Here is a 15,117-nt window from a genome sequence, read left to right as displayed (position 1 = left end):
TGCTTTGTCACAGACTTTAGGCTCATTTTGCTTTCAAAAATATTAAAATGGAAAAAAGCCTCAGAAATGACGCCATACAGTATACGGTAACAGAAACCGTAAGTCAAACCTGGCGGTGGTCCGTACAGCCGGGCACGGCGGACAGCGTGCCTCTGGCTGCTGACCTGGGCCCATCCCCGGCGGGCCCAGGCGTCTCCTCACACACCGCGGGGGGGGGGGGGGGGGCCGCGTATCCTTCACAGGGTGGCCGCCCACACTAGCGTTGACAGGTCCCCACCACGCAGGGGTGACGAGCGCCCGGTCCCCCGAGCCCCGAGCCGCAAGGCCGCACCGGGACGCCGCCCAAGCGGAATCCCTCGGGGAGTGAGTCAGTTGTCTGGTGGGCGGGGCCCCGGCCCTGGGGAGCAGGACTGGACCGTGTGTCTCCGGTTCGAGGGCAGAGGCAAGTTCTAAAACGTGTGCAGCTTTCTGTTGTTGACAGAACTTAGAATAGCGCCTGGCACCTAGCGGGCGCTCAGAAAACACCTGGATGGATCGCAGACTGCACCATGCAAAGCGGGAGCCCCGCACCCCGGGGTGTGGCCGGACCGCCGCTGCCTGAGCCCCGCCTCTGGCCCCGGCCGCCCGCTCCTCCCCTGGGAGGAAGGGTCTTCCACGAGCCGGTCCCTGGCGCCAAGAAGCTGGGGGCCGCCGATGTAAAGGGGTAGCACGCTGCTGCCAGACAGGAAATCCAGCCCCAAAAGGGTCACATGGTGACAATCAACCTACGTCTAGTGTGAACACGCTGCAAAGTTTGCATCCCACAGGACCAAACTTTCCAGGCGCAAGAGCCTGAGCGGATGAACGGCCGGGCTGACCGTGGTGCTGCGCACGGGCGCTGGCCCGGGGTCAGGCTACGGAAGCAGTGATGCTACAGTCAAAATTCACTTTTATTTAACAAGTGAGTGTTCTGTGGGGGGTTTTCTAGGGCTCTAATTTCACTCTGGAATGATGAGATAAACACACTTAAAAGATCCAAAATAGTGACATAGTCTAAAAACAACTTTTCATTGAAAAGTTAGTCAAAAAGCAAACTGTATTTTATTAATAGTAACAGTTCCTAAATGTTAGAAGTGGCCCCGTGAAAACGTAACTGGCACAGAGCATCACTTAAAAAAACGTGTGGCGTGAACCGACTCGCAGCGGAGGTGTGGGGCCCCCACCAGTTAACTGTCCCCCCCCAACAGTGGGAGGTGTGCGGTCGGGGCCTGAAGAAGCCCCCCGGGACCCCACACAGAGCGCGGGAGGGGCGGGCAGGGGACAGGCAGGCCCACTGTCCACCAGGTCCTGGCTGCCGTGGACACCAGGCTCAGCACCAGGAGGGACGGCGAGCGTCTCCAACGCGGCCTCCCCTGTAAGCAGTGGAGTAGGCAAGCAGGGGCGATGAGAGGGCTCGGCCGAGGCCGAGGATGGCGGAGGCCTCGCCTCACAGGCCCCCAAGGCCACTCGGCGTCAGTGGGGCCCCCGTCCCGACTCTGGCACCGCTCGCCTGAGGGTCCCTGCTGTGCTCGGCGGGCCCAGGGCCCCCTCGCCCCTGCCTGCGGCCACGCCCCCAGTCCCTGGACCCCGAGCCGGGCCTTGCTGAGGGCCTCACAGGACAAGGTTTTCTTCTTGAAAAGCCACACCGAGTAGCCAAGGGACTAAGGGCTGCAGCTATTTTATTTACAAGTGTACATTAAACACAATGAAATAAACACTGATATATGGAAGCCTAGTTAACAGTAGTGTAACAATATGCGTCTTTTGATGATTACATTATTTTAAACAACAAACTACACTTAAAAATTAATGCCGATAAAATTCTTGGTCATAATATTAAGAAATACAATATATAAATTGAAAATATGATTGCTTAAAATTTGAGAGTGGAAGTGAATTCATGTGGACAGAGTCAGAGTCCAGCATAATCTGAGGGGCGGGCAGGAGGGCTCTGACCCAAATGAGACCTTCCGGGTGACAGGAGGGAGTGAAGCCGAGGGGGTCACGCGGACCACGGGCGGCCTGTGGCTCCACGCAGAGCGGGCCCCCGCGTCCCCGGGCCCGCCGCGGAGTCACATCATCGAGCAGGAAGACTTTCCTTGTGAAGCGGCCCCATCAATTTTTTCTGCCTCCAAAATTATCCTTCTGAAAACATCAACAGCGGTCTGCAAAACAAAGGAAGCCGTGGCTGTGGCGGGCGGGCAGCGGAAGCCGAGAACACTCTCGCCCCGGCCGGCCGGCCGGCCTGGGGAAGCCGCCCCCCTCCCCACGCATCGCCCCGCACCCTGCGTGCGGCCTCCTCGTCCCGCTCGCACCGCCGCCACCGCTGAACCTGGGGCCAGAACTAACCTCCTCTTGTGCTTCTGATCCGCCTTTGTCAGTCACCCCAGGGAGCCCACAGAGTCCCCGTCCCCTTCCGCCACCTGCTATCACCGTGCCAGCCCTCTCACCCCCCGCCCCGTGCCTCCGGACACTCCTCCCCGGGGCCACGCACCCGCTGTGCCCCGGCTCCGTGGGGCCCGCGGGCGGGCGGGCTCTCCTTACCCTCACCACCCCCGCTCCGGACCCCTCTCCTCCCATCTGTTCGTTCCCTTTAAGCCCTCACACAGCGAGGCGATGTGTGTCCCCTTCGAGCCCTGACCCTTCTGAGCCACCCAAGGACGGAGGGTCCCCAGCCCCGCCCAGTGCCCGGCCGCTCCACACACAGGGCCCCTCCTCGCCCTTCCTGGTGGGAGGAACTGTCGTTCTGGGTAGGAAGTCCTTTCTCTGCTGGACAAGGGCAGAACCGTCAGTCCCTGTCCCTTAAATGGGCTCATGGTGGTAACAAAAGCCTCGCAAGGCAGCCCGAGATCCCGTCATCGCTGACCACTGCCCCGAGGTCGAGTGTCCCACCCCTCCCGCTTTCTGTGGCCCCAGCTCGACGACTCTCCGCCCCACAGGGATGGGCCCCTTGGTCCGACCTGTTCGCTCTTGGGCCAGCGGAGACTCCATGGCCGCCACTGTGGTCACGTCCGTTACCTCCCTTCTCAGCCAGCGATTTGCCTGCTCGGCGCTGGCTCCCACACAGCTGATGCAGCCCGGGGAACACGCGGTGACAGGTCTCACCTCGCCTCCAGGACCCGGAACCCAGGGGACCCCCGGTGCCACCAGCTCCAGATCCCTCGTCCGGTCGCCCCCAGGTGGGGCTTCGTGCCCTTTCCTTTTCCCTCCCACCTCTACAGCCGTCCTCTCACCCTCAGTGGGTCGGCGTGTTTTGCATTTCACCAGAACAACAGAATCGCCGTTCAGAAGGGAGCCCCGCACACCCTGGCCGCTGGACTGACCACGCCCTTGAATCCGGGCTCAGCCCCTCTGGTGGCTGCTCTCCGGCTGCTGTGACGCAGGACTGCTAACCAAGCCGAAGCCAGCCCCAGCCCCCACCTCGCCCCCACCCTGTCTCATCGAGACCACTGGCTCTTTCTACGTTCCCACCCACCCCCGCATCCCATGGCCACACAAACACGTCATTGATTTCACCCTAAAAATAATGCACAGAAAAATGTTTGGAATGACACACACTCAACTCTTAACCAAGGAAACAGCGTGGTTGACCGGGCTTTCCAGATAAATCTTAGCACCCTCCTGTGTGACCTGACTCTGTTTAAGTTTGCTCTCTTCCGCTGACCTCCAGGGGAGGCCTGCACAGCAAACGAGCCAAGCCACGGGGGTCAGCGGCCGCCACGCAGCATTCTCTCAGACCCGTCCGCGTTTACCGCCGCGCACGTAGTCACCAAGGGAACCAAACTCCACCAAGGAGAGTTTATTTCAAAATACCAACTTTTTGGCAAGTAATACAAATCACGACAGGCTATACTTGAAAATTCATCAATGAAATACTTGAGCAGTTTACAGGACGTGGCCTCTGGCCACGCGGGACTGCTAGTGCGCGTGCGCACGCGCGCACGACACAAACAACCCCTCCCACGAGGCAGACAGCGGCACTGGGCTCTCTGTCCGGGACTGGAATTGCTTGTTTACTCCCCATGGGACTGGGAGAGGCCCGCGGGGCTCCAGGCCCCCGACCCTCGGCTGCATGTTGCAGGAGGGCGGGAGTGGAGCCCCCGCGGCAGAGCCGACGACCCGCTCCCCGAGGCCGTGCCCGTCTCCACAGCATTCGCCGCACGCGGTATAACGAGCGCTGTGCGCGAAAGGACACACTCCGGCCCAACGAGGCAGCTGCGGACCACGGCAAAGCTAGTGCAGACCCAGTCAGCGCACAGCCAGCGTCTGACCTCCGGGCCGGTCGGTCGCAGGTCTCCGGCACTGCCCGCTTCTGCCAGGGTGTTTGAGCACAGGGCGCGGCCTCCTAAAGGGAACTCACCGGCTGCAGAGCGAACCTCCCCAGCCTCAATGAAGCCCTCGGCCGCAGTCCAGTATAGCAGAAACCGGAGGGGAGGCCCGCACCCCGAGCCCCCACGTGCGCGGACCCCTGCAGGCTGCTAAGGCACCAGCTACGCGGAGGTGCCACATGGCTGAGGTGGCTAGAGGGAGAACCGCCAGACACGCACAGAACAGTGACGCGTATGCTGCCCCACGCGCTCACACACCCGTGCAGAGCTGGGCCGCCGCTGTGCTCGTTCAGCCACCATCGAACGGAAACCGACGGTGCAGCGGGTGACCAGGACCGGAGGCAGCTTGGGGCCGGCCATTCAGCTGCACTCTTCCACCTCAAATTTTTATCACCCAAATTTCCAAGCATACAGAAAAAAATTGTACAATAATCACCCAGCCCCATGATCTGCAAACTTGATAAGATGATATAGTTTTTTTTCTTTTTCTCTGTCCCTCTCCTCAAGCCACGCGAAAGTAAGTCTCTGACAAGATGTAACTTGGCCCCTGAATAGCTTGGTCTGCATTAGAACCAAGTTACTCTTTCCAAAAGCCCAACCCCATCACTGCGCCTAACCGAATTAACACCACTTCCCTAACACAGCCGAAAGACAACAAAATCTCCCCAACCAACCGGAAACGGGTTTCCCACTGGGGACTTGAGGACCAGGTTCCCAGCAGGCTCACACGGACCCCGCGGTCCTGAACCGCCCCCCCCCCGAGGCCAACTCGGCCTCCCCGCACTGGGGCTCTGCGCAAAGGCCCTCTCCCGACCCAGGCACGCGTGGGCTGATGTCGGTACCAGCCTTCAGCGTTACACAAAAACAGTAATACGTGTCCACAAGGGTAGCATTTCCTTCAGTATTAATTTCTGCTCATCCTACAAATACTCCAGGCCCCTTTGCACGCAGAGCGCTGACTCAGTGAAGACACGAGCAGCATTTCCAAAGGCGGGGCACCCAGCCTGCAGCCCAGGACGGCTATGAATGCAGCCCAAGGCAAAACTGCGAATTCACTTAAAACGTTACGAGGTGGTTTTTTTTTTTGTGATTATGTGTCGCAATGTCACGTGAAACAAACGTGTGCACGCTCTATTTGTACGCATGCATGGCTTCAGTTTTACAGCAGTGCATGTATAAATATATATAAAAAATTTTAAAAACGAATGATGTTCTGTTACTTAGATATGTACCTTTTCTGTATTAGTGATCACAAACTTGGGACCTGCTTGACGATTTTAAAAGATTATGAAAAGGGCCGCTGCATAGTTAGGGTTGTTATGTGAGGGCTTTTTTGCTTATCACAAAAATTCTGCACGGGCCTTTTTTTCTTTTTCCTCATCAGTTTCTGTTAGTGTTTGTGTGTTTAACGTGAGGTCTGAGACGCCGAGGCGGGGCGGCCGCGCCCAGGCCGCCCGCTTGCGGAAACGGCGAAGGGCCCGCACGGCACTGGGGCGGCGGGACAGCGTGGACATGCCGACTGAGGGACTCAGGTCTGCAACTGGCAGGATGCTGTGCCAAGAGCGTCTGAAAAATACCTACCTGGTTTTCTTTAGCAGAAGATTCCAAAAAAGCTGCATTCCAAGATTCTGCTAACGCCTTCCCTTCTTCATAACTGATCACCCTGAAGGAAAAAGAACCTTCTAATTAAGAGCTTTGTTCTTTATTATATAAAACATCTGCTCGGATGTATGGAACAGGCCCCATTTTTATGATGTTTTTCCTCACGGAGCAGACGCACACTCTGGTCGGGGTCATCAGCCTGGCTGTGACACACAGGAGCACTCCATTTTATTTTTTCTTTAATTCCTACTTTGTACAGGGTTCAACCCGCTTCAGCACTCGCAGCCCACAGGCATGGGGCCGGCAGCGGCACGGGGCCGGCAGCGGCTCGAGGCCGCAGCGCCCGCCGCCCGGGGTGCCCGGGGGAGGCCCGCCGGGCGGGGCTGCCATGACCCCTCACGCGCGCCGGGGGGGCCCTGTCACGCCCCGAGCTCACCCGCGCTCCAGCGGCCCTCTCAGCTCACACAGCACAGCGGCACCGCCCGGCCCCCACTGTCCCAGGGCGAGGGCCCTGGAGCGCAGGCCGCGGCGCCGGCCAGCGGCCTCTTCCCTCTAGAACCAAGACTCGGGGGGTGGGGGGCCGGTCTCCCCTTGGCTCCAACCCCGACCCAACCCTCAAAAAAGGGTCTGTTTGCTAAATGAAAGCTGCCGTTGTCTTTTTAGAGACTGCTTCACACAACGTGGTAGAGAAGCTCGAGATAATTTCCTACAGTGTTTGCAGGTGGGAGCTGGCGTCACTGAGCACAACTGCCGCCCGCTTCTGCGCAGAGAAACACAGGCGCGCGCGGGCCGAGCAGGCTCTCGCCACAAGAACAGTAATTCAAAATGGAACTTCGGGACTAAATCATCTTAAGACTTAATTTTATAAATCAGCCATTATTCAGGAGCTACATACCTTTCCATATGTAGGTCTTTCTTATTCCCAACCAACATAATAGGTATTCTACAAATATAAGAGAAAAAAACCACAGTAAACCTATCAGTGTCAGATTCGGTTGTTCGGAAGGTGCTCTCAGAATAAGCACATGTAACAAAAGAGAGGAAATATTACTACTTACTGCACTTTCCCCACCATATCCAACAATTTGCCATGGATAACTTTGATCACTTCAAAACTATGAAAGAAAATGTATGACATCAGACATCTAATTTAGTGGTCATGTTTTTTAAACATTTATTATGTAAAGTTTTGGTGAAACAGAAAATGTCACAGATTTACCCTTTTAATATAAAATAAACTGAACACAAAGAATTCCTTTATTTTTCCTACCAACATCTCACATGTACACATACTTGACACTCAGTAACCCTGAGAATATTCAAAATGAAGCAGTCTGACATGTAATGGGAAAGGTCTAACACTGAGCTGACAAACCACATAAACAATGTAAATCTCGGAATAAACATCTGTACAACATTCCTCAGCAAGAGGGCCCCAGCAGCCGGCCCGGCCCACATCCATGGGGTGAAAACACAGACCGCAGGAGGCCAGCTTCTGTGTCCCCAGGCTGTGAGCAGACCCGCGCCGGTCCTGCTCCGTCACTGTCTGCCCAGCAGCGTGAGGGAAGGAGCACAGAGTGTCACAGTCCCTCAGTGCAAGAAGGACATCGATCAGGATCATCCTTTCCCTTAGCAACCTGTTTGCTCCACAAAATATTTAGCGTAGTAATTAAGTCTAATTGTTACTGCTACCAATTCCAGCTAATCTCTTATAAAGATCAATGCTATTCTCTGCATAGCAAATAAACTCAAGGAAGAGGAGCTGAGTCTTACCTTTTGATTGATGTAACAGAATACACAAGAATGTAACCATTAATGTCTATGGAGTATGTCTGAGGGAAGATGGAGTATTCATCCTGTGTAAGAAAAAAAAATAATCACATTTGGCACAACATGCAGTCTTCGCCCAAAGGTTTTCACATATTTCCTGGTCAAAGAAATCAAAGTAAACAAAAACTGTGTTGCAGTATTATTCTAGAAACATGGCCTACACACTCAAGACTTATTTAAGACTGGTCCGGGAGCAATAATGTGCATAAACCGATACTTGACAATGGGGCTGGGCGAGCCGACGGGTCCTTCTGGAAAGGCCAACGACTTCCGTAAACCCTGGGAGGAGAGGTTGGCAAGAACAAAAGGGGAGACGGTGGCTTTGTGATTTCCTTTACAGGTGCAGCAGTCCAGAGCCTCTCGAACCTCACAGAAAATGCAGAGGTGCTACTGGTTTATTCTATAAATCTGCATTATCTTCCTGTATAAAACTGTTTTCTGCATGTGAGTCCCAATGGCCTGGGCCCTGATCTACAGGTCGCTGGCCAGTAACCTCCAGCACTTGAGAGAGGAGAGACGAGAATCAACACAGTACACTCAGTCTGAGTGAGCGCCCAGACTTCCGAGGATGAAATGAGTTATGTATTGAGCAACTTGAGGAATTAAAAACAGAAGTCCACATGCTGCCACGGCGTCTCCGCGCCCCGCCGTGCACAGGCTTTCTGAAACGTGGCCTTCAGTGCAGAGCCCCTGAAGGTCGGCGCAGCCGTGGTGGGCGCGCACCGCTGTCTGGCGCAGACGCCGCCTTCCAGCTGAACCCTAACTGTCCGCACAGCAGAGCGACCAAGTGCTGTTACGGGAAAGTCAGGGCAAGTCACTGTTATGTCAGGTAACTGTTAACTTTGCGCTTCCACAGCACGGTCATGACTCGTGTTTGCGACGACCTTCAATTACTGCCCGACGGTAAAGTGTCTTTTAAAAACAAAAAGAAAAATTTACTTTTCCTATCAACTCTATGACATCGTAAACAGTAGTCATTAATCAGAAAAACAGCATTTCTACATCACAGAGCTTACTCACCTATACAAAACAAAACCTGTGTTTCTGTTATCAGTACAACTTTTATTAAATTGAATTCATTTTAGTGTTGATTTTTAAAAACAAATTGTTAATGGAATGACAGATCTTTCTACCCGAATTAAAAACAAAATTCCAAACGATTGTAGTCACCAGCTCAGCTACAGTGGATCCAAAGTTCAAATTACATCCCCCCAAAGGAAGACGTGGAAACAAGGGGGAGAGCGACCCTACTCAAGGAGCGCGGTGCAGGCGACATCGCGCCAGGAGCGCCGGGGAGGAAAAGACCCGCAGCTGCAGCAGCGTCCAAAAGGGGCGAAGTGCCTAGGGATAGGCCGAAGGACACAAACGTGCGTGATTCATTCGAAGAAAATCTCGAAATACTCCCAAGAGATAAAAGAAGTGAATAAATGGAACAGCGTGGCAGTCTTTAGCAAGAACATGCAGAATCATAAGGCTATCCACTGACTTACACTGAGTTAATACAGAAATGTAACATGATCCCGGATAAAAAGCACACTTTCTGACAGAGGAAATCAACTGTGGAGGCAGGTGGGTGGGAACCACAAAGCCCCAGTGACCGAGCCGGTGCCGCGCGGCACCTGGACGGAGCAGACTGGGAGCGACAGAGCCCAGCGGAGGTGGCCGTTAGGCACCCAGTAACTTCAGGTCAGCGAGGACACAAAGCAGCGTGTGGGGAGTGAGCGCAGAGCCATCGGGGGTGATCGGCTAAGCTGGGTCTCTCCCGTGCCTCAGCAGAACGGGCTCTGGAGGAACCAGACTTAAAAAACGGAAGCTGAAACGGTGCACAGTAGATGGGAGAGTTTAAACTGAAAACAAAACCTTACAGCTCAGATCACCTACCAAATGCTGATTTTCTTCACATATTAAGGAATATGTCACATCAGTAAGACCAACTACCTTGTAGAAAAAGGGGAAAGTGCATGAATAGGCAGGACAGCTTACAAAAAAGATGGATGTCCTCGAAGGCGGGACAATAGGATCAAACTCCTTCATAAGAGAAATAGGAATACAAATGACACAGACACTACCTCTCCCCTAGCAGATGGAGAGACACCACAAAACCCATCCCCCGCTGTGCGGGGGGGCTCACCACTGGGAAAAGGGAAGCGCGGGCCGGAGCAGCAGCCCCACACCGGGCAGGTGCTTGCCGCACACCATCTGTCCACAGCGACGCAGCAGATGACGGTGGCACGGCTGGTCGATGCACGACTGGGGACAACCCAGCTGCAGACTAACAGTTCAACAATGATGTAACGTAAACCACGGGACACCACGCAGCCACAGGCAGGGAAGGGGCTGTGAGCACTGACGCGCCGTGCCCTCCACGAGGGAGGCGGAGAGCCATGCTGCTTCTGGGGTAAAACCAACCAGCCACCCAACGCTTAGAACGCCACACTTGTATGTTCATGCACAAAGGAGCTGGAAACATACACTAGGAACTGATAACAAGGGCTGCTGTCGGGGGGTCGAGCTAAGGCAGCTAGAGTGGGAAGGATTTCAGTTCTGCTATTTGCCTTTTGTGCTGCTTTATTTCTGTAACATCTGTACTTATTCCTATTTAAGAAAATAAACTTAAGTTTCACCTTTTTTTGAAGGCCGTTTGGTATTAGAAAATTGACTGTCACTGACTCACTTGTCGCTGAGTCTACTGAAATTAGACCAAAACAAAGTATTTCATGCAAACCAAAATAATCAACTTGTGTACCTCACTACGCGCGCGTCACCCTCCCGCCCTGGGCCAGGACGCCAGCTGTAACACAGACGGCTACGCAAGTAGTGCTTGCTGTCACATACAGCAACGCAGTATGTGTGATTTTCCTCCTAAAACGGGCAAGCTAACAAAAAAACTGGGTTTTTAAAAAAATTATTTATTTATTTTTAGAGGGAAGGGAGGGAGAGAAACATCAAAGTGCGAGGGATGCGGCAATCTGTTGCCTCTCGCGTGCCCCCTACTGGGGACCTGGCCCACAACCCAGGCCTGTGCCCTGACTGGGAACTGAACCGGTGACCTTTTGGTTCGTAGGCTGGCGCTCAATCCACTGAGCCCCACCATCTAGGGCCTGACTGGTGACTTTGGAAGAACCCGCCGCCTGCTCACCATTTGCTACGACTAGCAGCCCGGGCCCAGAGCCGGCCCGTGCGGATCCGACTTCCGCGCGGCCCGCAGAGCAGCGACGTAAGCGCTGGCCCCCCCAGTCTCCACAGCACCGGGCGGCCCACACTGGCGGAGCCTTTATTCTCTGCTCTCCGAAAGGCGACCACAGCCTTTCAGAACAGTTAGCTGCACCGAGAACAAACTACTCCAAGTAGCTAAATTTCGATATATTTTGTGTAAAAATTCTCTAAACATTCTGATCTGGCGGTTACAGAACCCAAAACAGCGAGACAAACAGGGCTGGGAGCGGGCCGCGCTCCAGCCGTCCTCTCCGAGCCTTGGGGCCCTCCCTGCGGGCTCCGCCACCACCACAGCCACTGGCACGTGGCGGCCACGCGCGCACTTCTGCCTCAGCACAGCGGAGCCTCCCAGGAGATCCCCTCCCGCGGCGCCCGCGGGGCCGACAGAAAGCAGGGTCCTCCCCAGGCTGGGTGTGCGAGGACAGCTCTCCTCCAGGCGCGGCTCGCCTGCGCTCGCCGGCGCTCCCCTGCTCCGCGGGCCCCTGCGCTGGCCTCAGGGGCGTCAAAGACCCCCACACGAGGGCCCGTCCTCTCCCGGCTCGCCCATCTACTCGCAGCCGCCTACCAAGCCTGAGAAGGCACAGTTGTCATCATGTCACAGATGGAAAGTGCCCCGACTTTTTTAAGGTCACTGGCTAGAGAGAAAAGTGAGGGCTGACACCCAGGCACTGCGACCGCAGAGCCCACGCTGCAAACAACTACGAGGAGGGGCCTCCCGGGCGCCTCTGAAGCGCATTCCTGCGGAACCGTTAGGGGGCGGGACGCACCCAGTGACAGCGTCGCCCCCACCTCCGTGAGCTCAGGGCGAGTCCAACACGAGGACATCAAGGCAGACTGAAGTCCCGATGGCGCCAGCCCGCCGCAAACAGCGCGGCCCCGCCTCTCTGCCCAGGGCCCCGCCGAGCCCACTGCCCCAGTGTAACCCCATGGGGGCCCCCGCACTCTGAACGGAGGCGGACCCTGAGGGTTCCGCATCCGGTCCTGCCCCGCAGGCTCCTCTGCACTGATTCCCGGGACAAGCCGCGCCCCTGTGCCCTCGTCACTCCCTCACGGACTTCTCTTGCCCCCCTTGTTGTGACAGCCCTCGGACTCCCGCTCAGCCCGTGGACGGGCACCCTGCCCAGCAGAGGCCGAGGGTGGCTCTTGTCTGAGAAGCCACCGCGAGGTCTGATGACCAAAGCTAACCCATCCACCGCCAGGCGGAGCGTGGAGGGTGAATGAGGGCCACATGTCCTATCTCTGTGGCACACACAGAGCAGGGGGAGTCTATTCCAAACCAAGGCAGGGCTACCTCAATTTCTCCAGGTTCCAGAAAAAGCGTCCACTTAACCTGGCCGACCAGATCGCACCTCACGCACCCCTGCCAGTCGGCCCGGTGTCCTGTCAGATGACAGACAGATGGGAGGAGCCAGGAAGCTGGGCCCGCCTCGCTGACGGGTGGCTTCTGGGAGGGCTGGACCGGGGGCCACGGTGAGGGCCACGAGGCTGAGGGAAAGGGGCTCCTGTGCTTCCTTCAGGCTCCCTTCATTTCCCCCACCTTCTGCTTCCAGTCAGTTTGCCTGGCCAGCCAGTCCCCACACTGACCTGTGAGTGTCTTTTTCCGGTTACTTCACCTTTGGCAAGGACCTACCTACCGTCTGCAATCAAACTGACAGCCCTTAACCTAGCGATCACAGAAGCTGCCTCAGGCCCTGACCTGGGCCTCTCGCGCGCCCTTCCCCTCGAAAAGGTGCTCTTTGTCATGAACGCAGGGGAAGACTCTTCGCACAGGGAGAAAAGGCACCAACGTGACACTCTGACAGCACGTCGAGGAACCAAAAAACCCCTCTCCTGTGATAAACACAAGCCTTCACAATGCTATGAGTATGTTTAAAACAATTTTGAAGTAGAAAAACAAATCGGTAATTTGAAAAACAGCCACAAGTGGCTTAGAAACGACTGACTAGATGGCTATGGCTCTTCAATGACATCGAAGCCATGAGGGGCTCCCAGCCTGCGGCTGTGTGAGCACCAGGGCTGGGCCGGCACAGGGACGCGCGGCAGGGAGGGTTGGGGACCCTCGGCAGGGAGGGTCGGGGACCCTCGGCAGGGAGGGTCGGGGACGCGACTTACTTGCCCAGCTGTGTCTACAAGTTGAAGATGATATTCTTGTCCGTTCACTGTGATCAATTTTGTGAAAGCTAAAGGGGAGAAAGGAATTAAAGTATTAGTTAGTGAAACCGTTAACTTTAGGTCACTCAAAGCCCAAACAACGACAACCGAGCAAGCAGAGTCTCTAATAATCTCCATAAAACAAAAAGCACAAATCTCTGCGTTTATAGATTCTTCCCAACTTCCACTATTTAACTAAAAAACATCGCTGACTAAAATCGAGATTGGCTAAACCTTGAACTTTTTCAAAGAAATTGAAATCAGGCAATAATTCATCCTATAAAAGTAATTTGAATGTTGTATCTGTGGATAATCTCCCTCGTGAAAAAGTAATACATTATATAAAGTTTGATGTCTAGAATAAACCAACAGCACAAACCTTCTCATTAATTTATAGAAGCCTGATGTCAGAGCATAAAGACAAATACTTATTGAAATGCTACGAAGGTCCAGTACTTAAAAAACTTCACGAGCTCATTGACAGATAAAACAGCAACGGAACAGATGTTCCCTCAGAAGCCGTAATTGCCACTCAGCTTAAGGATCCAAGCTATTTGTTGCAACTTCTTTTTCCCACTAAGGCAGGGTGAAAATCAGATTCAAATAACTTCTGGAAAAGTCAATTCAGAACTTTAAGGAGGCAGACTCCCAGCAAATACAGACAGAAAAGGAAAGGCCTATTACTAGTGACTGACTAATACAAAGAAGCACCTGGAACCCTGCCGCAGAGCGGAATAGGCTTCGGCGCCCGGCCCCGGCCCCGGCCCCGGCCGCCCCGGCTCCCGAGGGGTCGACGTCCTGGCTGCCTGCTGCACTTGCCCAGAGCTGGCCGGCAGCACCCAGCCCACGCACTTCTGTCCCCCAGCCAGAAGGGAAAGAAAACCAGACAGATGACAGCAGAAGAGGAACTGCGCGCGGCAGGCGGACGGCGGGGCGAGAGGCAGCAACCTGGGGGGCGGGCGGCGCCGTTAGACCGCACTGCACAGGCAGCTGCCCCACAGGACAGCACTCTTGCGCTCTTTCTGGAAATGATCACCTACAGAAATAATTCTAAGAAAAAATTCTACTGTGTTTTTTCTCACACCACGACCTCTCTGAACCCGGATGCCCAGGGCGCAACTGCATTTGCCGTCGCTGTCGGCTGCAGGCGGCCAGGAGGTGCGGGGGCGGGGACCTGCCTTCACACCTTCCACCAGGCCCACGTGTGCGCTTCAGGCCGGACGAAAATTATATACGCAGAGCTGGGGAGCAATAAAACAGCAGCCTTCAATTAGGACTAAGTAATTGTGGTTATCAAGTAACATTATAATGAGAAGATTATCTACCAAACACCACTCATTCAGTCAAGAACTATTTCTCAAGCGCCTATTACATCCACCACTAGGTGCCGGAGACCCCGCGGTGAGCTCAGTGAGTGGACACCCAGTGGAGGAAGGCAGTCAGCGACTGAGACCCACTGCCAGGCACCTTCCCTGGGAGGAGCACATGAAAAGCTCAGGAAGGAACAGCAAAGACGGCGGTGCCGCTGAGGAAGGAGGGGGGGGAGGGTGGGGGGGCACGGGGGAGCCGGGGCCTTAGAAGACATGGTCAGAACTCAGATTTCTATCCTGACCGTGATGGGAACCCATGGGTGCTGAGCAGGAGAGTAACCTGCTCCGACTCGTGTTTTACTGTGAAAGGATCTCTCTGGTTGCACTGTGAACAGGGTCACGGACAAGGGACGGCAGTGGGAGCCCACCACACAGCGGCCAGAGGGGCAGAGGCAGAGGTGTGAGACCCGACGCCATGGGCGCCCCGCGCTGCCAGGTCAGGAACCTGGGAGGTCAGGCCGCAGAGCCTGGTGAGCCTGGCGAGTCTGGCTGGGGAGGCAGGGGTCAAAAGGCAGGAGGGCAACTGTACACAGAACAGGGAAAAAAAAAAATCAACAAATGTTTAGTGTATCCATGCACATAAAAAGGATGTAAATCCTCCC

At 55.1% G+C, this 15,117-nt stretch overlaps 1 protein-coding gene across 1 annotated transcript in view; it reads right to left on the bottom strand.

The window, feature by feature from the left end:
• Window positions 1–1,665: 1,665 nt before the first annotated feature.
• The window catches only part of RHEB (Ras homolog, mTORC1 binding), a 36,464-nt gene continuing 23,012 nt past the window's right edge, over window positions 1,666–15,117 (bottom strand). The window contains exons 3-8 of the mRNA XM_054593441.1: window positions 13,107–13,174; window positions 7,722–7,804; window positions 7,007–7,063; window positions 6,844–6,891; window positions 5,928–6,009; window positions 1,666–2,183 (exon numbers count right to left, since the gene is read on the bottom strand). Of these exons, the coding sequence (XP_054449416.1) occupies window positions 2,091–2,183; window positions 5,928–6,009; window positions 6,844–6,891; window positions 7,007–7,063; window positions 7,722–7,804; window positions 13,107–13,174 (431 nt within the window). The 3' untranslated portion in view covers window positions 1,666–2,090. The remainder of the gene's footprint in view (window positions 2,184–5,927; window positions 6,010–6,843; window positions 6,892–7,006; window positions 7,064–7,721; window positions 7,805–13,106; window positions 13,175–15,117) is intronic.

The sequence above is a fragment of the Pteronotus mesoamericanus genome, unplaced genomic scaffold, assembly GCF_021234165.1.
Source record: "Pteronotus mesoamericanus isolate MK-2021 breed Mesoamerican mustached bat unplaced genomic scaffold, CSHL_Meso_final scaffold_409, whole genome shotgun sequence".
NCBI classification, from domain to species: Eukaryota; Metazoa; Chordata; class Mammalia; order Chiroptera; family Mormoopidae; genus Pteronotus; species Pteronotus mesoamericanus.
The sequence above is the reverse complement of the archived record's forward strand: the minus strand, read 5'-3'. Positions and strand labels throughout refer to the sequence as shown.